The sequence below is a fragment of the Furipterus horrens genome, unplaced genomic scaffold (assembly GCF_987537825.1).
Source record: "Furipterus horrens unplaced genomic scaffold, mFurHor1.1.pri manual_scaffold_7, whole genome shotgun sequence".
NCBI classification, from domain to species: Eukaryota; Metazoa; Chordata; class Mammalia; order Chiroptera; family Furipteridae; genus Furipterus; species Furipterus horrens.
In genome coordinates this window covers 50618076-50643968 of record NW_028327177.1, presented here as the reverse complement: position 1 = coordinate 50643968, position 25893 = coordinate 50618076, and the positions used below count along the sequence as shown (strand labels likewise).

The 25893-nt window shown below is 38.2% G+C and overlaps 3 protein-coding genes and 1 long non-coding RNA gene across 7 annotated transcripts in view; 2 read left to right on the top strand and 2 right to left on the bottom strand.

Annotated features, from left to right (window-relative positions):
• The window catches only part of ATP6V1H (ATPase H+ transporting V1 subunit H), a 165526-nt gene extending 159908 nt beyond the window's left edge, over positions 1-5618 (bottom strand). For 2 of the 3 annotated variants that reach the window (XM_090283699.1, XM_090283701.1), the window contains exons 1-2: positions 5370-5618; positions 3932-4079 (exon numbers count right to left, since the gene is read on the bottom strand). In XM_090283699.1, the coding sequence (XP_090139825.1) occupies positions 3932-4044 (113 nt within the window). In that variant the 5' untranslated portion in view covers positions 4045-4079; positions 5370-5618. The remainder of the gene's footprint in view (positions 1-3931; positions 4080-5369) is intronic. The other variant, XM_090283700.1, reaches the window with a different exon arrangement.
• On the top strand, positions 5568-18808 carry LOC150004441 (17S U2 SnRNP complex component HTATSF1-like). Its single transcript, XM_090283698.1, has 2 exons — positions 5568-5754; positions 16252-18808. The coding sequence occupies exon 2, from the start codon at positions 16307-16309 to the stop codon at positions 18107-18109; it is 1803 nt and encodes a 600-aa protein (XP_090139824.1). The 5' UTR covers positions 5568-5754; positions 16252-16306; the 3' UTR covers positions 18110-18808.
• LOC150004439 (uncharacterized) overlaps positions 7732-25893 on the bottom strand; it is a 62310-nt gene continuing 44148 nt past the window's right edge. Inside the window, exons 2-3 of one of the 2 annotated variants that reach the window (XR_016512390.1) lie at positions 23520-23644; positions 7732-7852 (exon numbers count right to left, since the gene is read on the bottom strand). This is a non-coding gene — a long non-coding RNA (uncharacterized LOC150004439). The remainder of the gene's footprint in view (positions 7853-23519; positions 23645-25893) is intronic. The other variant, XR_016512391.1, reaches the window with a different exon arrangement.
• The window catches only part of RGS20 (regulator of G protein signaling 20), a 135864-nt gene continuing 128821 nt past the window's right edge, over positions 18851-25893 (top strand). The window contains exon 1 of the mRNA XM_090283703.1: positions 18851-19560. Coding sequence (XP_090139829.1) covers positions 19396-19560 — 165 coding nt within the window. The 5' untranslated portion in view covers positions 18851-19395. The remainder of the gene's footprint in view (positions 19561-25893) is intronic.

Genomic DNA, 25893 nt, shown 5'->3' with positions numbered 1-25893 from the left:
TTTAAATTCAAGAGAAATATAATATCTTCTGATTCTTGTATCCTCAGGATATAGTTTTACTAAATTCCAGTTTAACTAAAATATAGCCACACCCATTCATTTATGTACTGTCTAGGTGGATTATAAAGAAAAGGTTCAATCAAATATATTTTTAAAACACTGGATTTTCATAATAACATAATTTGTGAGGTATAAAAAAACATTATTAGCCTTTTGACACTGGGGAACTCTTCCACAGGTTTTATCAGAATAAATGTGATATAAGATTCACTGATAATTCATGCGTCATGTCTAGCCCCTAACAATCTGTAAGCTCTTTTATGGCAAACACATTTCACACCCACTAGCATCCTCACAACCAACAGCTTAACAGCAGGCAGAGAGTTAACATTTGTGCGTAGGCATACAGAGCAGAGGAATTTTATAAAAGAAATTCATGAGATGGAGAACTGAAAACAGGACAGAAAGAGGAAAAAGGGAGAATACGACCTATATAGTATGGAAGCCTTGGAACAGGAGGAACAGAAATCAATTAAAAATCTCCATGTAACTAAAAACGTTCCAAATTCCAATGCTAAGCAACTTCTTCCAGTCAGCTAGTGCTTTGTGATCAATAACAATATTATCTTATGTAGGTTATAAACAGAATAGGGTTTTATAAACATGAAACTCTTTGTGCTGTAATTTAATTGCACTCTGCACTAACATTAGGACACAGAGCTCACAATCCTAATTTCACAGGGCATTTAAACAATTACACAGATATAGATGAACAAAGAAAACGTCAAAAAGTCCCTCCTCCTGCTGCCCTTGGAATCGGTGGGCCCACAGTAATCCATTCCTTTTGGGGAACCCAGAAGTCATCCTAGATCCTTTTTCACCCTCACACATCAAATCAATCACTAAGACATTCTCAAATCTATCCAATTTCATCCATTCCAACAACCTGAATACTGCCATTGCCTCTCCCTAGCTCAAGGCTTGTTATCCATCTATCCTCTATATTGTGGGTAGAATAATCCAACCGAAAGATAAATCTGACCATCTAACTCCATTTTACAAACTTCAATTGTTTCTAATACCTACAACAGTAATTTTAAAACTGTGGTTCTTGGACCCAGAAACAAACCCCTACATATATGGTCAACTGAGCTTCAGTAAGGGTGCCAAGAACACACAATGGGGAAAAAAATAATATCTTCAATATACAGGTTTGGGAAAATTCAACAGCCAAGTGCAAAAGAATAAAATTGGAGCCTTATCTTATACCATAAACAAAAATCAGCTCAAAATAGATTAAAGGAAAATGTAAAAGCTGAAGCAGTAAAACTCCTAGGAGAAAACATAGGGAGAAACCTTCTTGTCATTGGCCTGGACAATGATTTCTTAGGTATGACACCAAAAGCACAGGCAACAAAACAAAAATAAACAAATAGAACTATATCAAACTAAAAATATCCTGCATAGTAAAAGAAGAAATAAACAAAATCAAAAGGCATTGTATGGAATGGGAGAAAACATTTGAAAAGCTTGTATCTAATAAGGGGTAATATTGAAACTATATAAAGAACTCATGCAACTCAATAACAAACAAAAAAACCCACCAAGCTGGTGAACAGGTACATGATAATATGCTCAACATCATTAATAAGCAGGGAAATGCAAGTCAAAACCACAATGAGATATCACCTCACACCTGTTAGGATCGCGATTATCAAAAAAGAAGATACCAAGTGTTTTCAAAGTTGTAGAGAAAAGGGAACACTCGTGCACTGCTGATGGGAATAGAAACCTATGCAGTCACTATGGAAAATAGTATGGAGGTTCCTAAAAAAGTTAAAAAATAAAACTACCATGTGATCCTATTTCTGGGTATATATACCCAAAGGAACTGAAATCAGGACCTCAAAGAAATATCTGCATTCCCTGTTCATGACAGCCTTCTACACAATAGCCAAGATTTGAAAGCAACCTACATGTCCATGGATGGATAAATAAAGAAAATGTGCTATTCACGTACAGTGGGATATTATTCAGTCTTTAAAAAGAAAAGGTGAAATCCTGTCGTTTGCTATAACATAAATAAATCTGGAGGACATTATGCTAAGTAAAATAAGCCACACACAGAAGAACAAGCACTACATAATCTTTTTTATAAGAGTAGTCTCAAATAGTAGAATGGTGGCTGCCAAGGGCTGGCAGAAGGGAGAAATGGGGAGGTATTAATCAAAGGATACAAAGTTTCAATTATATAAATCCTGCAGAGCTTATCTGTATGTCACAGTGCCTATGGTTAACGATATTATATTGTATGCTTAAAAATTTGCTAACAGGATAGAACTTATGTTAAGTGTTCTTATCACAAAGTAAAGTAAAGTAAAATAAAATAAAGAAGGTGGGAGGAAAGTGTGGAGGTGATGGATATGCTTAAAGCATAGATTGTGGTGATGGTTTCATGAGTGTATACTTATCTCCAAACTCATCAAGTTTTTATAGCTTAAATATGTACAGGTTTGTGTATATTGATCACAAGTCAATAAAGTGATTTCAAAAAAAACTGCTCCTTGGAACCCTAATGAGGATGGTGAATGATCTTAAAAGAAGGCTCTAAGATGGACATTCCCATCTCCATTCAACCGTCATTTTCATGCTTTACAGGCAGAGCCCCCTTTTTGGACTTAATGTCAACCATGGGTTTCACAGCTTAATAACCACCTTGAAAAGCACTAACAAAATCAAGTCCAAACTCCTTCCAATGGCTTCATGACTGGCTCCTAGCTTCCTCTCCAGCCTCATCTCTCCATGGCCTGCCTCCAAAACATGTATTATTCCCTACTCAGAACGCTGTTTTTAATTCCCTACTTTTGAACATCCACTTGAGGAAAACTTCCTAGAGGTAGGATTAGCTGTTCTTTTTCTGGGCACTCATCATACCCTGTGCACTTTTCTACTATCGCAGTTAACTTACTAAATTCAAATGATATGCTTATATATCTGACTTCCCTACTAAATTACGAGTTTATCTCTCTGTAGCCCCAAAGCTTGGAGAAAATGCCTCAGACTTGGCAGGTGGTCAATAAACATTTGATAAGTGACATTAACAGAAATAAATGATTCATACAATATACATGGTATAACTTTCTTACACCAAAGCAAACTACTAAATATGAAACTAAAGATTCCTCAATTTTTTTCAAAATGTATATGCAAATCTGAACTGAATTTTCTTAATAACTCACTGTTATATCAAAACAGATATGAAAGTCAATATGATAAAATATGGTCAAGAATAAATGAACACATCACAGATAAATACAGAACACCAGCATGCTAAATCTTAATACATACAAGGAGAAAAAACTGATATTTATCGAGTTTATTAAACATACTAATGCTTGTTATTCAACTGTGCTAATATTTTAAATACATTATTTCAGAAAAAAAAAACCAAAAACTTGTTGTATATGTATCCCCATTTCGCATTTACTTTAATGAATCTCAGAGAAGAGATTTGCCTAAGATCATCAAACTAGTAGACAGAACTAGAATGCAAATCCAGGTCTTGAACTCAAACATCTATGCTTTTTCCTAATTGTCTGAGCCATTCTGCAACACTTTCTGTCTCCACGCTGATCACAAAGGCATACTAAGCAGGTGGCAGGCTCTGCACATTATCTTCTTCCTCCCTCAACAGTCCATTAATACTCATCCCATGGCTTCCCACTCACCAGAAACACACAACTATGAGTAGCTCCGCCTCCTGACTAGAGCCACAAGCTATTTCCATCACACTAACTCCCTGTGACAGCTAATTATTCTAAGGAAGTGTTTTCTTCCACATTCAGTAGTATTTTTCACAGAAGCATGACCATGAAAAAGTCTGATCCAAAAGCACATGATTACCCATGATTCACAACAAATCAGTACTTACTGAAGATAAGACTGCCAGTTCACTTTGTTTGCACGAACTTCTGCAGCCTTGGCAGCAATAATGTTGGTTGGAACAGCAGCATCCACGGCACCCCGGATATCCATTTTGGTCATCTAAATGTTACGATTTTGAATGTTTTCCAACAGATCTTCAATTTTGATGTAAGGTAAAACCAGAATACCAGATGTTATTATTTTTTAGTAACTATTACAATTATGAAGAATAATATCATTATTATCACCTTAATCTCTCCAGACATTCAACACAAATATTATATATACTAAATATTAATGTCATAATATTTCAAATTATGCACTGCTCCATAAAGGTGTTCTCTACAGGTCTTTGCTTTTCCAGGAATGGTAGTATTTCATAATCATTGGCACAATATGGCAGTAAGATTTTTAAAGTAACCATTTAAGAAACTGACATCAAAAATCATGCTTAAATGAATAGGTATATAAAAATAAGAAAATACTGAAAATATTTTAACTATATAGAATTGCCTCTTCCGACAGAAAAAATAAAAATAAAAACCCGTATAGTACCAACAGGATCAATTATTTTATTACATTTACTAAGCATCATTTTGAAGTGATGATATGAAACACCTGTGGGTCCTTTCTAAAATTACTCATTCGTATTAACATAACCAAAGAGGGAATGTAATGTCTTAGAGGACAGTTTTTCAATCAAAGTTCATAGTATTTTCAAAATCAATTTTGGAACAAATTTTTGTAATATTAATTACAATTTAGGTATAGCCAACAACGCGAGTAGTCTGACAAGAACCTACAATAATTAGCTTTTAAATAATTCTCACACCTAAACAGATAAAAGTTTAAGCCTACTTTTATCATGACACTAAACACAGGTTCCATTTCATAAAATATAAGTTCATGGTTATACAGCCACAAAGAAGCTAAAATTCTATTCCAGAATCCCAATAACTTCAGTCGGTTTGGAATTTAATCTCTACATCTGAGGAGTGCTGCATAAACAAGCAAGAGTGAGGTGGCCTGACAAGAACCCGGAGAAGCCGGCTCACTCCGGCCCAAGCTGCAACCCTGGAACTCAGCCCCAGCGGTACCTCCTGGGGAAGCTGACGGCGTCTCAGGACAGTCATCGAAGTCCCTGAACAACGCGAACCTCCAGCACGCCAGGGCCCTGGCCCAGTCCTGGGGAAAGCATACCTGTTCTCCGTGCTCCCTCTCTCCCTGCTCTCCCCTCACGTTCCCTGTCCCCGCGGGGAAAGCTCTGCACTTTCATAAGCCCAGGGAAGGCCTTCAAGAAAAGAACCCTAGAACCTGGAACCGAAGGACGGCTGGAGGGGCCGGAGCGGAGGGACCCCAGCCCGCGTCAGGGAAGTGGAATAAACCGCAGGGGTCGCCTCGCGGGGGCAGGTGCTCCGGAAGAAACCACCTAAGTGCGGCCTGACCTCGCGAACCCTGGAGACCCCAACGCACTCAAAAGCGGCAGAGGATGGGGCGGTCCGGGGCGTTGGGGCCACAGCCGGACTAGGACGCCAAGTCAGAACCTCTTCCGCCCAGTCCGGAGGCCCGAGAGGCGACAGGAGACTCGGACGCCGAAAACTGAAGCGGGTCCACCACCTAGGAGATGTTGAGGGCAGCGCTGAAGCCGGAGTAACCACAGTAGAATGACAGAAGCGCCGGTCACGTGACCTGAAGCATGTGACTACCCGGAAGGCGGAAGCCGTGAGGATCCAAAAAAGCCGGCCGAGGGGCGGTGCTTAAGGAGGGAGTTACTCCGATCCGGAGGCTGGACCCCTGGGGCCCGGCGACAGAGAACCCCCACACCCAGAGGTCCGGAGCTCAAGCCTGGACTGGCCGGTCCGGAGGGAGGGTAAAGTGGGGTGGGCACGTGGGATCTCGGAAACCAGCGGTCCGTCCCGGTACTAAAGTACCCGCTGGAAAGAGCCAGGCCAAAACTGGTTTGTCTTAATGGGCATTCTTTTGAAAAATTGAATTCAGTGCTTTTTCAATAGATTGTGTTCCATTTGGATTTAATAGTTTAATGAAGCAGGTATTCTTATCCCTTTTATCTTGCCCTCCGGTTGCCGGTTTGACAAACGATGTATGTTCCATTCAATATTTGCAATTATACTAAAAAAATATATCATGTTTAAACTAAACTTCAAATTTAACAGGGCACCCAGAATTTTAACCTGACATTCAGCTGCCCTCTTTAAGGTAATGAGTAATACTGCACTGCAGCTAGTGCTCAGGTGTATATAACAGCATATTTTTGTTGATAAGCACTGAAAGAGTTGTGTAAGTATAACCAATACAGTTCTACTACAAATGGTAAATTTAGGCCAAGAATTAAAATAGTCAAAACCAATATTACATATTTATTATTAATACTTATAATAATATAATATTGCATTGTTTCTTTTGCTGCTGTAAAAATTACTGCAAATTTACTGGCTTAAACAAACACAAATTTTATGACATGGGTCTTCACTGGGCTGTTTATTATGGCTGAGTTCATTTTGGAGGCTCTAGAGGAGAATCTATGTTCTAGCCTTCTCCACTTTTTAGAGGCTGCCTACATTCCTTAGCTTATGACCCACTTCCTCCATCTTCAAAGTCAGCAACATGGTGTCTTTCTGAGTACTGCTGGGAAGGGTTCTCTGATTTTATAGGTGCATATGATTAGATTGGGCCCACCTGGATAATCCTAGCAACTCCCCATCTCAAGTTTTTTCACTTTAATTATATCTGCAACCTTAGTTCCCTTTTGCCGTGTAGTCTTAAGGTTTTTACAGGTTCCAGAGGTTAGGACGCAGACATCTTACCTATCACAAATATAGAGGGAAATATAGCCACTAATTTAACATTAAGTGGTTCGGTAAAAAGACAAAGGGACCCTACCCGATATCTACATTATAGTTCTAAAGTAAAATTTTGAATAACTCTACCAAATATTGCAATATACTAACTTTTTGAAATTAAGTAATAGCTACATAGATATTTCTTATATTGTTCTGTTTAGCTGAAATTTTTCTTTTAATAAAATTGATGCTATGAGTTGAGTCCATTTATATGTGAAACTCTAGCCTAAATTCATGATGAACTTACAAAAAAATAGTTGGAATTAGAATCAAATTGGAATTAGAATTTTAAAAGATTGCAGATGCTAACCTTAATAATAGCTCAGTAAAATAACCCATTGGTAATAAATATATGTCACAAAACTGTTCCCTTAACTGTAATATTTTAAACTTGATATGTACCAGAGGTCCTAGGAGTGGGAAAGGTACGCCCTTTGGTGTTTGAAACTGTGTGGGACTTGGGGGCTATTGCAATGACTAGGGAGAGAGTACTGCTGACATTTGGTGCCCAGGGACTAGGAATTATAAATATTGGGTAGGGACACTACCACAGTACCACACACAGGCATTTTTCAGCCAAAAATGTTAGTACTGCTCCTGTGGAGAAAATGGGTGGATGACTGTGCCTACCTAATTAATTTGTCATTCCAAATATGAAGACATAGATTACAGGCTATGATGGGAACATGGCCTTCCTATTACAGAATGATATCCTTATGGAACATCTAAACAGAAAGTTAGGTGCTGCTGAAAAAATGTAAGGATCTACCCAATTGTTAAATATGCATGCCTCATAACCAAGTACTCAGACTTCCAGGAATCTCTGCTGCAAAAATAAATGTACAAGAGTTTTCAATGCAATATTTTTTTATAATAGCAAAACAAAAATAGACAGGAATCTGTATTTGTCAGCTCAGGCTGCCATAAGGAAATACCATAGACCAGGTGGTAAACCACAGAAATTTATTTCTCATAGCTCTGGAGGCTGGAAGTCTGAGATAAAGGTGCTGGCCATTTCAGTTCATGGTGAGGGCTCTCTTCCTGGCTTGCTGATGGCTACCCTCTCCCTGTATCACATGGAGAGAAAGAAAGCTCACATGAGAACTCTCTCCTGTCTCTTCTTATAAGGACTCTAATTCTGTTGGATCAGGGCTCCACCCCTATTATTTCACTTAACCTTAATTACCTTTATAAAAGTCTTATTTCCAAATACAGTTACAGTGGGCATTGGGACTTCTTCATACGGATTTTGTGGGGAGATAAACAGTCAGTCCATAGCAGAACCCAAATTTAGTCCGTTAACAGAGGAATGGAGAAAATATTACAGTATCAGGCATTGAAGTATCATGCAACTTCTTAAGAAGAAATTACCGTATTATTTGCTCCATAAGACACACTTTTTTTCCCCAAAAAGTGGAGGGAAATGTCTGTGCATCTTATGGAGTAAACATTGCGTCACAGACTGTGATGTGTATTACTTGACCTGTCAGCGGTGGCAACAGCTGTTTGAAGAGGAAGCAGTGGGCCCACGTGAAACCCCTGGGGACACTTAAATGTCCCACTTTATCACTGAATCTCAGGGCTTCTGGTCAGTATGAAGATAAAGAAGGTGGTATCAGTGATTGTGAGCAACTGAGCTTCATAAATTCTGACACTAACGATGACGAGTTCTTGGGGTTCCCAGAAAACTAGAAGAGTACTTGAACCTTAAAGTCTCTCCTCATTTGTTAATGACAGTGATAGTGGTTCTTAATACCACTTTGACTGCTGTTCACTTTACATGGTTGAAATATTATTCTGTTATATTTCTGCTGTTCACTTTACATGGTTGAAATATTATTCTGTTATATTTCTGCTGTTCACTTTACATGGTTGAAATATTATTCTGTTATATTTTATTACATATTTTAGTACACCATTTGGTTCAGATATTTTTTTTCTTGTTTTCCTCCTCTAAACCTAGGTGCGTCTTATGGTCAGATGCCTCTTATAGTGCAAAAAATACGGTATATAGAGTTTTGAGTTCTGAAGCAAGCTCAGATAACACGTACATAATATTTCTTCTGTCTAAGTGGATGTTTATATATGTGCATATGTACATAACAAAATTCTATCATGACACATATCAAAGTGCTTTTAAACGATGAATAACTGTAGGGAGTGAGTTGTAATATGCTGACTTTTGATTCTTTAAACACTTCTGCATAATTGCATGCATTTTAATCAGCATGTATTACTTTTGACTGTTAAAAATTGAAGATAGAATTCATAAGTAAGGTCACCTGGGCATGAAATTGTCTTTGTGGGGGTATTTTATGTTTTTTTTTTTTAACTAAATTTCAATATCTTTAATAGATATAAGTATTTAGGCTATCTATTTTTAAGTAAACTTTGATAGTTTATCTTCCAAGGAATTTATCCATTTCAGTTAAATTCTCTAGTTTATTAGCATAAAGTTGTTTCTAATATTCTCTATTACTCATGTGATATCTATAGAATTAGTACTGAGGGTACCTTTCTCATTCCTGATATAGTCATGTGCTGCTTAATGACATTTCTGTCAACAATGGAACACATATACCACAGTTATCCCATAAAATTATAATGGAGCTAAAAAAGTCCTATCACCTAGTGATGTCATAGCCATCATAATGTCATAGCACAGCACAGCACTAAGATGTTTGTGGTGAAGTTGGTGTAAAAAAACCTACTGTGCTGCCAGTCATATAAAAGTATAGCTGCACCATCTAGGTTTGTGTAAACTTTGTGATGTTCACACAATGAAGAAATCACCTAAGACACATTTCTCAGAACATATCCTCTTCATTATGTGGTACATGACTGTATTGGTAATTAGTAGTGTGTTCTCTACTTTTTTTGTTTGTTTTTTGCCAAATATTGAGGTGGTTTACTACTTTATAAATGTTAATTTTCTCTATTTTTTTATTGTTTTACTATTATAATTATCCCACTTTTTCCCTCATTGCTACCTCCCACCCAGCCCACCCCTTCTTCCACAATCAGTCCCTATTCCGTTGTCCGTGTCCATGGGTTATTTATACTAGTTCCTTTACTACACCCTTTCCCTACCTACCCCCCTTCTCCTTCTCTCCCTCCCCCTCCCCCCTGATAACTGTTACTCTGTTCCTTGTTCAATTTCATTCATTTGTTTATGTTCTTCAATAGTCTCCTATATCAGGTGATATCATATGGTATTTTTCTTTCTTTGCCTGGCTTATTTCACTAAGCATAATTCTCTCTAGTTCCATCCATGTTCTCACAAATGGCAGGAATTCCTTCTTTCTTTCTGCTGCATAGTATTCCATTGTGTAAATGTACCACAGTTTTTTAATCCACTCATCAACAGATGGGCACTTAGGCTGTTTCCAGCACCTGGCTATTGTAAACAGCGCTGCTATGAACACAGGGATGCATAAGCTCTTTTGAATTGGTGTTTCAGGATTCTTCAGGTATAATCCTAGCAGTGGAATCTCTGGTTCAAAAGGCAGTGCCATTTTTAGTTATTTGAGGAAATTCCATACTGTTTTCCATAGTGGCTGCACCAGTCTCCATTCCCACTAACAGTGCAGTAGGGTTCCCGTTTCTCCACACTCTTGCCAGCACTTGTTGTTTGTTGATTTATTGATGATGGTATCTCATTGTGGTTTTTATTTGCATCTCTCTGATGGCTAGTGATTTTGAGCATTCTTTCATATGCCTATGGGCCCTCTGTATGTCTTCCTTGGAGAAGTGTTTGTACAAGTCCTTTGCCCATTTTTTAATTGGGCTGTCTGTCTTCTTTGTGTTGAGACATGCAACTTCTTTATATATTTTGGAGATCAGTCCTTTGTCTGAGGTATCATGGGCAAATATGTTTTCCTGTATGGTTGGTTCCCTTTTCATATAGCTGATGTTTTCTTTTGCTGAGCAGAATCTCTTTAGTTTGATGTAGTCCCATTTGTTTGTTTTTTCCTTTATTTCTCTTGCCTTAGGAGATGTATCAGTGAAAATATTGTTATGTGGGATATCTGACATTTTCTTGTCTATATTTTCCTCTAGGACTTTTACAGTGTCACGTCTTACATTTAAGTCTTTGGTCCATCTTGAGTTTATTCTGGTGTGTGCTGTAAGTTGGTGGTCTAGTTTCATTTTTTTGCAAGTCCCTGTCCAGTTCTCCCAGCACCATTTGTTGAAGAGGCTCTTCTCATTTCATTTTATGTTCCTTCCCCCTTTGTCGAATATTAGTTGACCATAGAGACCTGGGTTTATTTCTGGGCTCTCTATTCTGCTCTATTGATCTATATGTCTGTTCTTATGCCAGTATCATGCTGTTTTGATTACAGTGGCCTTGTAATATAGCTTGATGTCAGGTATTGTGATTCCTCCTATTGCGTTCTTCTGTCTCAAGATTGCTGTGGCTACTCGGGGTCTTTTTTGTTCCATATAAATTTTTGAAGTTTTTGTTCTGGGTCTGGAAATATTTCATTAGTATTTTAATAGGGATTGCGTTGAATCTATAAATTCCTTTGGGTAGTATGGACATTTTAATGATGTTGATTCTTCCCATCCATGAACATGGTATATGCTTCCATTTATTTGTGTCTTCCTTAATTTCTTTCTTCATTGTTATGTAGTTTTCTGAGTACGGGTCTTTTACCTCCTTGGTTAAGTTTATTCCTAGGTTCTTTACCTTTCTTGTTGCTATAGTAAATGGGTTTTTTTTTTTTCTAGTTTCTATCTCTGATTTTTTATTGTTGGTGTACAGAAATGCCTTTGATTCTGAATATTGACTTCGTACCCTGCTATTTTGCCAAACTCACTTAGTAGGTCAAGTAGTTTTTTCATGGAGTCTATAGGGTTTTCTATGCACACTATCATGTCATCTGCAAATAATGACAGTTTTACTTCATCCTTTCCAATTTGGGTGCCTTTCATTTCTTTTTCTTGTCTGATTGTTTTGGCTAGAACTTCCAAGATTATGTTGAATAGGAGTGGAGAAAGTGGACATCTTTGTGTTGTTCCTGATCTCAGGGGAAATGCTTTCAGTTTTTGTCCATTGAGTATGATGATGGCTTTGGGTTTCTCGTATCTGGCCTTTAGTATGTTGAGGTATACTCCCTCTATTTCCAGTTCGCTGCGTGTTTTCATCATAAATGGGTATTGTACTCTATCAAATGACTTTTCAGCGTCTATTGATATGATAATGTGGTTTTTGTCCTTCATTTTGTTTATGTAGTGTATTACATTTATTTATTTGTGAATATTAAACCAATCTTGCATCCTTGGGATGAATCTCACTTGATCATGATGTATGATCTTTTTGATGTGTTGCTGGATCCAGTATGTCAATATTTTGTTGAGGATTTTAGCATCTATGTTCATCAGTGGTATTGGCCAGTAGTTTTCCTCCTTTATTGTGTCTTGACCTGGTTTTGGAATTAGGGTAATACTAGCTTCATAGAAAGAGTTTGGGAGTCTTCCCTCCTCTTGATTTTTTGGAATAGTTTGAGAAGCGTGTTAGTTCTTCCCTAAATGTTTTGTAAAATTTGCATGTGAAGCCATCTGGTCCAGGGCTTTTGTGTGCTGGGAGATTTTTGATTACTGTTTCAGTTTCATTAGTTGTTATCAGTCTGTTCAGGCTTTCTGCTTTTTCTTGATTCCATTTTGGAAGATTATATGTTTCTAGAAATTTGTCCATTTCTTCTAGGTTTTCATGTTTCTGGCCATAGAGTTGTTTGTAGTAATTTCTTACAGTCCTTCTATTTCTGCGATATCGGTTGTGATTTCTCCTCTTTCATTTTCGATTTTGTGTATTCGGGTCCTCTCTCTTTTTTTCTTGATGAGCCTCGCTAAAGGCTTCTCAATTTTGTTTATCTTTTCAAAGACCCAGCTTCTACTTTTGTTGATGTTTTAAATTGTTTGTTGAGTCTCTATGTCATTCTGCTCTGATCTTAATGATTTCCTTCCTTCTGCTTGCTCTGGGCTTTGTTTGTTGTTGTTTCCCTAGTTCTTGTAGCTATAGAGTTAGATTTTTTATTTGAGATTCTTCTATAATTTTTAGGTAGACCTGTATTGCTATGAACTTTCCTCTCAGGGATGCTTTTGCTATGTCCCATAGGTTTTGGGCTGTTGTGTGCTCATTATCCTTTGTTTTCAGAAACTTCTTGATTTCCTCCTTCATGTCATTGTTAACCCATTCAATATTTAATAGCATATTATTCATTCTCCATGAGTTTGAATGTCTTTGAGTTTTTTCCTTGAGGTTGATTTCTAGTTTCAAGGCATTGTGATCTGAGAAGATGCTTGATATAATTTTAATTTTCTTGAATTTGTTGAGGCTTGTTTTGTGTCCTTCCATGTGGTCTGTCTTTGAAAATGTCCCATGTACATTCGAAAGAATGTATATTTTGCTTCTTTTGGGTGAAAAGTTGCTGTTGATATCCTTCTTGTAGTCTTCCAATATTTTCCTTATATATTTGGGTGCACCTACATTGGGTGCATATATATTTACCAGGGTTATATCTTCTTGATGGATTGTTCCCTTAAGTATTATGAGATGTCCTTCTTTGTCTCTTTTTATGGCCTTTGTTGTGAGATCTGTTTTGTCTGATATAAGTATTGCTACCCCAGCTTTTATTTTATGTATTTTCTTGAAATACTTTTTTCCATCCCTTCACTTTCAGTCTGTAAATCTTTTGTTTTGAGGTGTGTCTCTTGTAGACAACATATATATGGGTCATGTTTCATATCCATTCCACTACCCTATGTTTTTGATTGGAGCATTTAATTCATTTACATTAAAGGTTATTATTGACATGTATTTATTCGTTTCCTTTGTACCTGTGTCCCTCTCCCTCTCTCTTTTTCTTCTTTTTCTTAAAGCATTCCCTTTAACATGTCTTGCAATGCTGGTTTGGTGGAGATGTATTCTTTTAGTCTTCTTTTGTCTGGGAAACTCCTTATTTCACCTTCCATTTTGAAAGAGAGCTTTGCTGGATAGAGTAGTCTTGGTTGTAAGCCTTTGTTTTTCATTGTTTGAAATAGTTTTTGCCATTCTCTTCTGACTTGTAGCGTTTGTGTTGATAAATCAGTTGATAGCCTTATCGGAGCTCCCTTGTATGTTATTTGCTGTTTTTCTCTTGCTGCCTTTAGGATTCTCTCTTTGTCTTTGAATGTTGCCATTTTAATTATGATGTGCCTTGGAGTAGGCCTTTTTGGTTTCATCTTCACTGGGACCCTCTGTACTTCCTGAACTTGCGTGACTTTTTCCTCTCATGAAGTTAGAAAAATTTTATGTCATTACTTTTCCAATCAGGTTTTCTATCCCATGCTCTTCTTCTCCTTTTTTTATCCCTATGATATGGATATTGTTCTGTTTCATGTTGTCCTGCAGTTCTCTTAAACCCTTTTCATTCTTTTTCAGTATTTTTTCATTTTGTTGCATTTTGGGGAAATTTTTTTTTTACCTTGCCCTTAGCTCACTTATCTTATCCTCTCCTTCGTTTAGACTGCTTTTGATTGATGCTACTGTGTTCTTCAGTTCAGTAATTGTATTCATTTCTTCCTGGTTCTTATTCATAGCTTCTATGTTATTTTTTATGCTGGTGTAGTTCTCAGTAAGTTCCTTGTAGCTTCCCAGGAGTTCTTTGTAGTTTTCCTGGAGTCTTCGTAGTTCCCCTGGAGGTCATTGTAGTTTTCTTTGAGTTTGTCGAGTTCATTGAGCTTCCTCATTACTATTGTTTTGAATTCCATGTCTGATAATTTGCTTGCTTCTATATTATTTATCCCTCCTTCTGGGAATTCCTCCTTTCCTTTTGGTGGGGTGTTATTTCTGTTTGGTGGGCATTGGTCTTGTTTCTGCTCCTTAGATTGATCTGCTTTTATTTTCTGCCTTTATGGTGTGACCTTCTTGTTTACAGTTGTTGAGCTGCTGCCTCCAGCTGATGCCATTTGGAGGGGAGCAGTCTGCTTAAGTGATTTCTCCTGTAACCCTGGGGATGATTCTCTACTGGGACTTAGTCCGCTGCTCTCCCAGTTCTTTCTTGAGAACCAGCACCCAAAACTTATTACAGAGTGCCTCTAGTTCACTTCACCATCCTTTGGCTTCAGCCAGGGGCAAATGCACTCTCTCACACAAGCCAGGGGTGGGTTGACCCATTGCGCACAGGGTCAGGCAGGTCCAAGGCAGACTGGTTGCTCCCCTGTTCCGGCAGTGGGGGAGTCCTCTGCTTGCCGGTAGGTGGGTTTGTTGTGTGCCTATTGGGGTGGGCCCAGGTGGCCTCTGTGTGCGGTGGCCAGTGAGTTGGTTTCGTGCTGTTGGAACAGGGCCACGGGCGCCTGTGCATGGTGGCCGGGGCATTGGTTTTGTGCCTGTGCACAGAGACTGGCAAGTTTGTTGCGTGCCTGGGCAGGTGGACTGGGACATTTTCATGTGTGCACTTGCGCAACCCAGGGGGAGGGTTGGGGAGTGGGCGAGTGCACTCTGCACCTGCGCTCCTCAAGAATCTCATCCCACCTCTAGCCTCTCTTCCCCTCTCCTCAAAAAACAAAAGAGAAAAAGAAAAACGAAAATTACAGTCATACACACACAGTAGTATCCTGTTTCTTGCCTCTCAGAGCCAGATGCCACCCAGCCTACTCCTGGCTCTGCCAGTGGGCAGAGCCTCACTCTCCTCCTGACTCTTCTCTGGGGAAACCTGGGGTCATTAAAAAATCTTTGTGTACTTCCAGCCACAGCTTGGAGAGCCAACCCAGTCAGAAATCCCATCTCGTCCCTTTCTTCTTTGCTATCCTCACCAGACAGGTCACTCCCAGATGGTCTTCTCTGATCCAGCAGCACCAAGGCTCAACTCCTGCCAGTATCCAGATGTTAACTGAGATGTTCTGTCCACAATTAGCCTAAATTACAGACAGGTCTCGGGAGCAAACAAGCGCAGCCCCCCTCGCTCCTCTGCCATCTTCCTATTTCTTTTCTGATCTATTAGGCTACCGGTTTATCAATTTTCTTGATCGTAAGGAACAAGCTTTCACTTTCATTAATTTTTTTCTCCATTTGATATCTTTTCTATTTCATCAATTTTCACTGTGATATTTATTATTTTATTTATAACGTTTTATAAAACCCAGGATGCATTATTATTTTTGCTTGAAACAGCCTTTTAATGAGAATTTAATAATTTATTCTCATAGATATAATTCCCAGTGTTGTTTATTCCTTGTGTATAGCAAGATTTAGGAAATTTGGTTATTATTTTCCTTCTGCCTGAAGGACTTAATATTTTTCATGGTTCAAATCTGCTGGTGAGAAAATCACTTTAATTAATTCTACATGACATAAATATAAAGAGTAATAATCCTCGGCCTTAAGTTTGGGTATGAGTTTAGCATATATTTCTAGCTGCAAAGATGACTGGTACTGAAATTATGTTTTAAGAAACCTAAATAGATATTCTCTATTCCTTTCTAGCTTCATCTCAGCCTCTCAGCTCACCTGGACTGTGCCCCTTGGCTAAGTTGGCAATATGAGCAGCAGCAACTTGGATGGGAACAATGTCTTCGATGAGCAGTGGCACATGCAAGAATTATATGGAGACACCAAGGACAGAGACACCCAGAAAGATCCCAGTAGAGAAACCAATGCTTTTGGGCAGCAACCAGATGACACCCCCTATGAGTGGGACCTAGAGAAGAAGGCTTGGTTTCCCAAGATCACTGAAGATTTCATTGCTATGTATCAGGCCAATTATGGCTTTTCTAATGATAGTGCATCTAGCTGTACTGCAAATGTACAAGATGTTAGTATTAGGCCTGCAGAGAAACCTCCACAAAGAAAAATCCCTGAACACATCGATCCCAAAAACAGGGGAGAAAAAAGAAAGGCTGAATCGGGATGGTTTCATGTTGAAGAAGACAGAAATACAAATGTATATGTGTCTGGTTTGCCTCCAGACATTACAGTGGATGAATTTATACAGCTCATGTCCAAGTTTGGAATTATTATGAGAGATTCTCAAACAGAAGAATTTAAGGTCAAGCTTTACAAAGATAATCAAGGAAATTTTAAAGGAGATGGGCTTTGCTGTTATTTGAAGAGGGAATCTGTCAATCTTGCATTGAAACTTTTGGATGAAGATGAAATTAGAGGCTACAAATTACATGTCGAGGTAGCAAAGTTTCAATTGAAGGGGGAATATGATGCTTCTAAGAAGAAGAAGAAGTGCAAGGACTACAAGAAAAAGCTGTCTCAGCAATACAAGCAGTTGGATTGGAGACCAGAGAGAAGGGACAGGCCATACCGAATGCGCCATGAGCAAGTTGTCATCATCAAAAATGTGTTTCATCCTATGGATTTTGAGGCTGATCCATTGGTGCTTAATGAGATCAGAGAAGATCTTCAAGTAGAGTGTTCAAAGTTTGGACTAATTAGGAAGCTTCTTCTCTTTGATAGACACCCAGATGGTGTGGCCTCTGTGTCCTTCAAGGATCCAGAGGAAGCCGATTATTGTATTCAAACCCTCAATGGACGGTGGTTTGGTGGCCGTCAAATCACTGCCCAAGCATGGGATGGAACTACAGATTATCAGGTGGAGGAGTCCACAAGAGAAAGGGAGGAAAGGCTGAAAGGATGGGAGTCTTTCCTTAATGCTCCCGAGGCAAATAAAGGTCTTTGGTGTGCAAATTCCATATGTATTTCAGAAAGGGCAGGGCCTTCAACAATAAGGCATATTTCAGAGCACCCTAGCACATCTAAAATGAATGCTCAAGAAGCTGCAACTGAAATGGAATTTGAAGAACCTATAGATGAAAAGAAGTTTAAACAAACAGAAGATGGGGAAGAATTTGAAGAAGATTCCAAAGAAAGCCAAAAAGAAAAGGCTGAAGAAGGCTGTCCTCAGAAAGAATCTGACGAAGCCTGTCTTGAAAGAAAGTCTGAAGAAGACTTCCCCAAAAGAAAGTGTGAAGACTACCTCAAAAGAGAGTCTGGAGAAGGCAGTCCCAAAAAAGAGGTTGAAGAGAGCTGTCCTAAAGAAGAGTTTAATGTGAATGGCCCTGGAAGAGAATCACAAAAGAAGCAATTCAAAAATGATTTTGAAGAGAATGGCCTTAAAAAGGAGTCTGAAGAAGATCGCCCCAACAAGGAGTATGAAGAAAAGAATGGCCCCCAAAAGGAGTCTGAAGAAGATGAATTGGAAAGAGAATCTGAAGAAGACTGCTGTGAAAAGCTACTTGAAGATGGCTCTGAGAAAGAATTTGAAGAAAATGCCCTCAAAAAAGAGTTTAATGAGAATGGGTCTGACAAGGAGTTTAATGAAAATGTTCTTTAAAAAGAGTTAGAAGGAAACGACTCTGAAAAATCAGAATTTGAAGATGACAGCTCTGAAAAAGTGTTTGATGAGGAAGGCTCTGAGAGAGAGTTTGACAAAGAATCAGATGAAAAGAAAGGAGAGGAAGATGCATACAAAAAAATTTTTGATGATGAGTCTGATGAAAAAGAGGATGAAGAAAATGCAGATGAAAAGGGGCTTGAAGATGCTGATACAAAGGAGGAAGAAGATGATGCAGATGAAAAGATGTTTGAATATTCAGATGAAAAAGATGAAGTAGATGCAAAGGTGGATGAAGAAGGTATAGAAGAAAACATGTTCAAAGTTGACAATTCCAACGAGAAGTTGTTTGATGACAATTCCTGTGAGCAGTTGTTTGATGATCCTGACAAGAAAGGGACTGTGGGTAGTTTGGGGAATGTTCAAGAAGAAGGGGCCTTGTCCAAAGGCAGCAGCTTTGTTCTCAGTGGTAGTGATGATGATGATATTTAATCCCTTAAACTTGCTTTTGAGGAAAACTCCTTCATCTACATTTTGTCAGTGATACAGGCAAATTACTAGTAGTGAACATGTGCATAGTGGTAGGATACCATCAGATTAATGCACTAATGTTTTCATTGTTACGTGTATTTAATGATTTTAAATATATGTTAATTGTCTGTTAAGTTAAAACCTGATAGTATAATGCAAGTAAACTGGGTACTCGTCCTTTGTCAGATTTGTAAAATGCATGAAGAATATTTTTAAAGTAGTCTAATTGAAGTTTATGATATTAAAAATGAAAATAAGTTGTTAATATGGGGAAAAAAAGAAAGAAAAAAAATCTAAATAAATTAGGCAGACCATCTGCCTCTCAGTAGCATAGCCCAAGATTGTCAAGTACTATTCCCTACCCACACACTGCTAGTACAGAATTCTACCAAGCAATCTATTTCCTTTATCATTATATACTAAGCAATATATCATTTGAATCATTTCTTTCCATTTTGATTTAGGATTAAATTTTAATTGCCATAACATTGCTACCTGTAGAGGGCAGTCGTAACATACATAAACATTCAAAATAAGAGGACCTACAGGAAACTGAACACTAAAGATCTGTGGATAAACTGCCATCCACAAAACAGATAATCCTTTTGTTTGGATTAGTGTCACTTTCCAGAGAGGTCCCCAGGGGACTGAGAGACTGCTCACCATCAGCCAAATGAAAAGAAATAGAGGGGACCTGGGGCTGGGGTTGTTAAAATCAGGCTACAGGACTCATTTGGAGCCATCATTGTAAAAACATGCACAGGCTTTCTCAGGACAATCAAGAGTGCCTCCAGAAACATTTCTCCAGGCCATCCTTGTGGAAGCAATGTCTGCTCCTGCCTAGGGCCGAGGGATATAATGCAAACATTCACCAAACCACAAGAAAAGAAGGGGGCAGCAGGGCTTTGTGTGATATCAAGGTAAGACAATCTCCTCAATCCATGATCCTGCCTTGACAAGCAAAGGGTTATCCAGAAAGAATATAAAACCATCAGCAAGCTTCAGTGCCATTGCTTACTTTATCTTTTTGATGTTATATCAAAATTGTTTTCAAATCAACCCCAAGAGATACACTAGAAGCTGGATGATAATTACCTGATCTGTCCAGTTTTCTCCAATCTAAACAGCTTCCCTTTAAAAAGACAAATAGCTATTTATGTTTTGTTTTGGGGGGTAATGTTTTAAAAAGCAGAAAAATTTGACAAATTTTTGTGACTAGTGCTATTAACCATTTAATGTTTTTCTCTGATATACAGATTATATCCTATATAGTAATGAAAGAAAAATTATAGACTGCTTTCTACAAAAATTGCTAGAGGAAAAAATTAAGGTACTAATAAAGGAACATAAGACCATTAAGGAACAAAGGGGTGTTTCCCCTAATATTGTAGTTTCCTAAAGAGAATTTCCTAAGCATAAATTTCTACCACTAGATAACATTATTTCCCCAAAGACAGACAATTTTCCTGCTTAGTGTTGTGTATCTCTGCAGAAAGTTCAGTTTAAGTCTATAAATCCTCTTAATAGAATATCTCTTAGAAGGTTATTTGGTGTGGTGGGGGGTGGGTATGTGTGAATGTCTAACAACTAATGAGCATAGCTCAGAATTAAATGCTGCAAAATCATACTATAGCAAACCTGTCCAAATACTTTAACACTATAAAATTTATCTACCCCTGTATCAAGGCTCAAATCCTGATAAGAATCATTTATTTGCAAACTTTATTTAATACTCTAGATCTGCCCTTTCCACCAATGTTATTTTAATTTTCATAAGAATAAAAGTGATTTATAATCATTAGAAATATTTTTCTGTAGAAATGTACTTACCTGTGCTTTTGAACTTTCAGACATATGTGAACAAATAACACATGAATCTCCACACCCACTATTATCACCTAAGCACGAGGTCTTCATGAAACTAGAATGAAATGGGATATCATGTCCAGAAATCCTTAATTAATGGGTATCTAGATGTAGGCAAAAAATGCACACAAAAAAAAAGATTTCTAAGTAGCAGAATTTGGAGGATACTCTGAGGAAACAGCAACAACATAGATATGTTGTGAGTGTGCATGTGTGTATGTACAAAATATGTGCACAAACATCTAAGTTCAAAGTTCTGTCTTGAGGGTTATGTTTAAATTGAATCATAGGCAAATGGATTAGAAAAGTACTTAAGAATCAACAGTGTGTCTTCCCACAGCATCCTAGAACCAATTGCACTACTGGCGCTGGGCAGTACAAGCTGCCATCTTGACCTCATTAACAGGTTTCAACCTGTAGAGCAGCAGGTGCAAGCAGTCAGCAGTGATCCAATTAGTATGCTACTGGCTTCTCCACTCAGTTTTGCCTTTTCAAAATACCTTTTTACATTGCAACTGAGTACAGATGCACATACAGGCGAACATGTCCCTCTTGTAGCAAATATAAACTTGGCAGAACTCTTGATTCTACAAATATCATTGAGTCCTTACTATCTGCAAAATTTTGGTTTTGAGAAAGAGAAAGATATGCTTCTCCCTCTCTACAGACTTACAATATATTGGGAAAGACAAATATATTGACATTATCATCATATCCTATTATATTATCAGCATGAGTCATGTCAATAATAGAAGATAACTACATAATTACATTGTTCCAATCAGCAGGGCATTAAGAAATCAGGGATGAAATATTAATAAAAAGTAAAGCAACTGAAAAAGACCTAATGAAAGAGTAAAAGAGCTAGAATTTAAGGTGTATGTGAAATAATATCTAGGAACATAGAGAAGTAGAGAGGGAGAACATGGGCTAAAATGTATCTAGATATCCAGGCCCCAGTAACAAAACCCTCCAAAAATCCTCAACCTAAGCCTAATACCTAATACAAAAATTAAGCTAAAATAGGTCATGAATTTACATGCACAAATATATGTAAAACTATAAAACTGAGAAAAAAACGATAGAAAAGCTTTATTACCTAAAGCTGGGAAGGGTTTTCAGACATCAAAAGCAAAATCCACAAAGGAAATAATGATAAATTGCAGTCATATGATATCACCTAATACAGGAGACCAAGGAACAACATAAACAAATGAACTAAATAGAACAAGGAGCAGAATAACAGTTATTTGGGGGGAGGGGGGAGGGAGAGAAGGGGGATAAGTAAGGGAAGGGTTTAGTCAAGGAACATGTATAAATGACTCATGGACACGGACAACGGGGAGGAATATGATTGTGGGAGAAGGGGTGGGCTGGGTGGAGGAGAGCAATGGGGACAAAATGTGACAACTGTAATTGAAAAACCAAAAAATAAAATTTTAAAAAATAGAAAATAAAAATGAACAAAAACTTCTGCTCTGCCAAGGACCCTATCTAAAAGGATGAAAAAAGACAAGATACAGACTTCAAGATAATATCCACAAACCCCGTATATGACAAAGGATTTGTATCTAGAATATATAAAGAACTCTCAAAACTAAAGAGTAAACAAACAACAACCTAAGACTATGGGCAAAAGATATGAACAGACATTTGCTCAAAGAGCATCTACAGATGGTAAATAAACACATGAAAAAATAATCAACATCATTAGCCACTAAAGAAATACAAATTAAGACTACAATGAAGTATCACTACATACCTGTTGGAATGGCTAAAAAGAAAAACAGTGACAAAAGCAAATGCTGACAAGAATGTGTAGAAATTAGATCACTCATACGTACATTGCTGGTGGGAATGCAAATGATACAGCCAGTCTAGAGACGATTTGGCAGTTTCTTACAAAATTAACACTGCAATGGTCATATGGGCCCAGCAATTTCACTTTTAGGTATTTTATCCCAAAGAAATTAAAACCTATGATCACACAAACTCTGTGCTACTCTTCAGAGCAGCTTTATTCATAATAGCCAAAAACTAGAAACAACTCAAAAGCCCTTGAAGAGATGAACCATGAAAAAAACTATGGTACATCCACGCTATGAAATACTGTGAAGCAACTAAAATGAATGAACTAGTGATATCTGTCTCTTAGATCTATCTCAAGGGAATGATGCTGAGTGGGAAAAAATAACAATCCCAAAAGGTCACATACTGTATGATTCCATTTATATAACATTCTTGAAATAAAATTATAGAGATGGAGAACAGATTAGTGGTTGCCAAAGATAAGGTAGTGGATATAGCTACAAAGCTGTTAGGATTAGGGAGCCCTGCAGTGATGAAACAGTTCTTTATCTTGATCTCAGTGTTGATTACACAAACCTACACACTTGATAGAATTTCATAGGACTAGACACACATACACACATATAAATGAATGCATGTAAAATTTGTAAAATCTGAATAAGCTCTTTGAATTATACCAATGTATGTCCTGCTTTTGATACTGTCCTAAATTTGTGAAGTTTCCACTGGGGGAAACTGAGTGAAGAGTGCATGGGATCACCCTCTGGATTTGGGGGGGCTAACTGTGAATCTATACTTATTTCAAGATAAAAAGTTAAAAACACAAACTGCAAAAGCTGACTAGACTAATAATACCAACACAATTGCCTACATTTACTGTTGTGGCACTTCAGCTTCTTTCATTTGGATCCTTAGCTAATTTCATTAGTTAGTGGTTTCAGTGCCACTAGACCTGATTTAGAGATGAGAAAACAAGTTTGGAAATATTGTTGATTACATTTATGAAGTAGGCTGAGTGATTTCAGTATAGGTTTTTCTGGCATTGATTTTCTTACTAATTAAATAGCTTCTGACAATGATTAAAAACTGAGCTATAATTTCGTAGGCTTAAAGCCAGCCTTCTTCATAGTGTTTTCTCTGCATTCTGCCCAAAGTACCCCAACATTGGTCACTCATTTAGTACAAAATAAATTAGTACACCCACATATATGTGCATGCTCACACACATTTATCTTCATCAGAATTCTTCACAAGGCTTTTTGCTTCCTTTCACTCAGGGGCAGGGAGTGCAAGTGAGAGTCAGCAAGCATCTTGGACCAGTCATTCTTCCTAAGTGATGTACATGAGAAACAGAGAAAGCTGTACCACATGCTGGCAAGAAGTCAAATATCCACCAATCTATCTATTGATCAATTAATCGATTGATATAGAAATATATGTATGTATATATATGCATTATTTCTCAGTAATAAAAGTGATCTGAGCTTGGACAAGAATGTGATTTCCACATTATTTTTCATATCACTTCAATGTCAATGCCTCTCTAAGAGTGCAGACTTCTTTTTTTTTTAAATATGCTTTATTGATTATGCTGTTACACTTGTCCCAATTTCTTTTCCCTTTGTTCTCATCCTCCAAGTAACCCTCCTCCCTCCAGTTTTCCCCCCCTTAGTCCATGCCCATTGGCTGTGCATATAGTTCCTCTCAACATCTTCTTGTCTATTCCACTCCCTCCTACTATGCTTCTTAATTCCAGTACCATATCTCCCATTACCCCCTTTCCCCTCCCTGCTGACCTCCCCCCAAAATGTTTCCCATACCTATAATTCTTTTTCCACTCTCGTTGCCTACTTAGTTTGCCTCTGTTTTGGGTCCCTACCTTCTGTTGTTGGTTGTTGTGATACAGTTTTCATTTTATTTATTTATTTATGTTTTTTATTTTCTTTTTTGGTTTTTCAATTACAGTTGTCCCATTTTTTCCCCATTGCTCCCCCCACCCAGACCACCCCTTCTCCCAGTTTTATTTTAATGTTCATAGTTTTGATCCTCTTTCTCCTAAACAAGTTACTTTAATATTTCATATAATAGGGGATTTCGATCTGATGAACTTCTTCAGTTTTACGTTGTCCTGGAATCACTTTATATGCCCTTACATTCTGAATGACAGCTTCACTGCATAGAGTAATCATGGTAGTAGGTACTTGCTTTTCATCACCCTGAATATTTCTTGCCAGTCCCTTCTTGCCTGTAGAGTTTCCTTTGATAAATCAGCTGACAGTCTTATCAGAATACCTTCATATGTAATTCTTTTCTTCTCTCTTACTGCTTTTAAGATTCTCTCTTGATCCTTAATTTTCGACATTTTGATTATAATGTGTCTTGGTGTGGCTCTCTCTGGGTCCAGTTTTTTTGGAATTCTTTGTGCTTCCTGGACCTGTAACTCTACTTCCTTCCCCAAGTTAGGGAAGTTCTGTTTCATTATTTTTTCATATAATTTTTCCATTTCTAGATCTTCTTCACCTTCAGGCAACCCTATGATTCAGACGTTGGCCCACTTATAGCTGTTCAATAGGTTTCTGAGCCCCCCCTCATTTTCCTCACTTTTTGTTTCCTCTTTCTGCACTGGTTGACTGTTCCTTCCTTATGTTCTGATTTGTTGATTTGACCCCTGGTTTTCTTTCCCTCACTACTAGTTTCGTATGTGTTATCATTCATTTCAGCAGGACTAGCCTTCATTCCTTCCCTGTCTTGTTTAAGATCTGCTGTTAGGTCTATAAGCATTTTTATAACCAAAGCTCTGAACTGAGCCTCAGAAAGATTTCCTATCTGCTGCTTCATTAAATTAGATATTTGCTGTCTGGTCAGCTGCGTGATTAGTATCTCCATCATGATCTGTGCCATCCTGACAGTTTTGTGTTTACCTTTTGCTTCCTGAGCAGGGCTTTCACACCTCCTATGCTATAGGGGACAGAGCCCCATGCACTTGTCACAACAGGGTGACACTTCTCACCATGCTGTGGCATTTTCTGTGGGGTGAGGGTCCATATGGATTCCTGCCATTCACTCTCTGCTGAGAGACCACGAGCTTCCTCCTCCATCCCCAACTCCTCCTCCATCCCCACTCCCTCTGGGCCTCACAGTTCAAGGCAATGGGGGTCTGCCTTCCCTGGTGTTGGAATTGCAAGCTGACGGGTCTGGTCTGCAGCCAGGGGTGCTCCCCAGGCACTTCTCACCTCCCCTTAAATATGGGTGTCTGTGCTTACCGCCATCCTGCCGCCATTGCCACTGCTGCTGCCGCCAGCACAGCTTGACCTCTCCACCCCGGCTTAGCCCCTCATACCCATCCATACAAGTACCACTTCTTTATAACTTCAAACATTAGGCTTCCATTTATTTTCTGGAACTTATGGTTATTTCTGTTTTTTCGATAGTTATATTCCTTTTTAGTTGTGGAGGGAGATGGAGCATGTCAGTCTAGGCCTCCATCTTGGCCAGAAGTCTCCTGTGTGTGTTTGCCTCTGTGTCGTAGGTAGAGCTGTCACTCCTGTTACATTGTATGGGGAAGAGCTTAGGTATTC

Coding starts and splice junctions, on each gene's coding strand:
- LOC150004441 (XM_090283698.1), top strand. CDS start 16,307: ATGAGCAGCAGCAACTTGGATGGGAACAATGTCTTCGATGAGCAGTGG.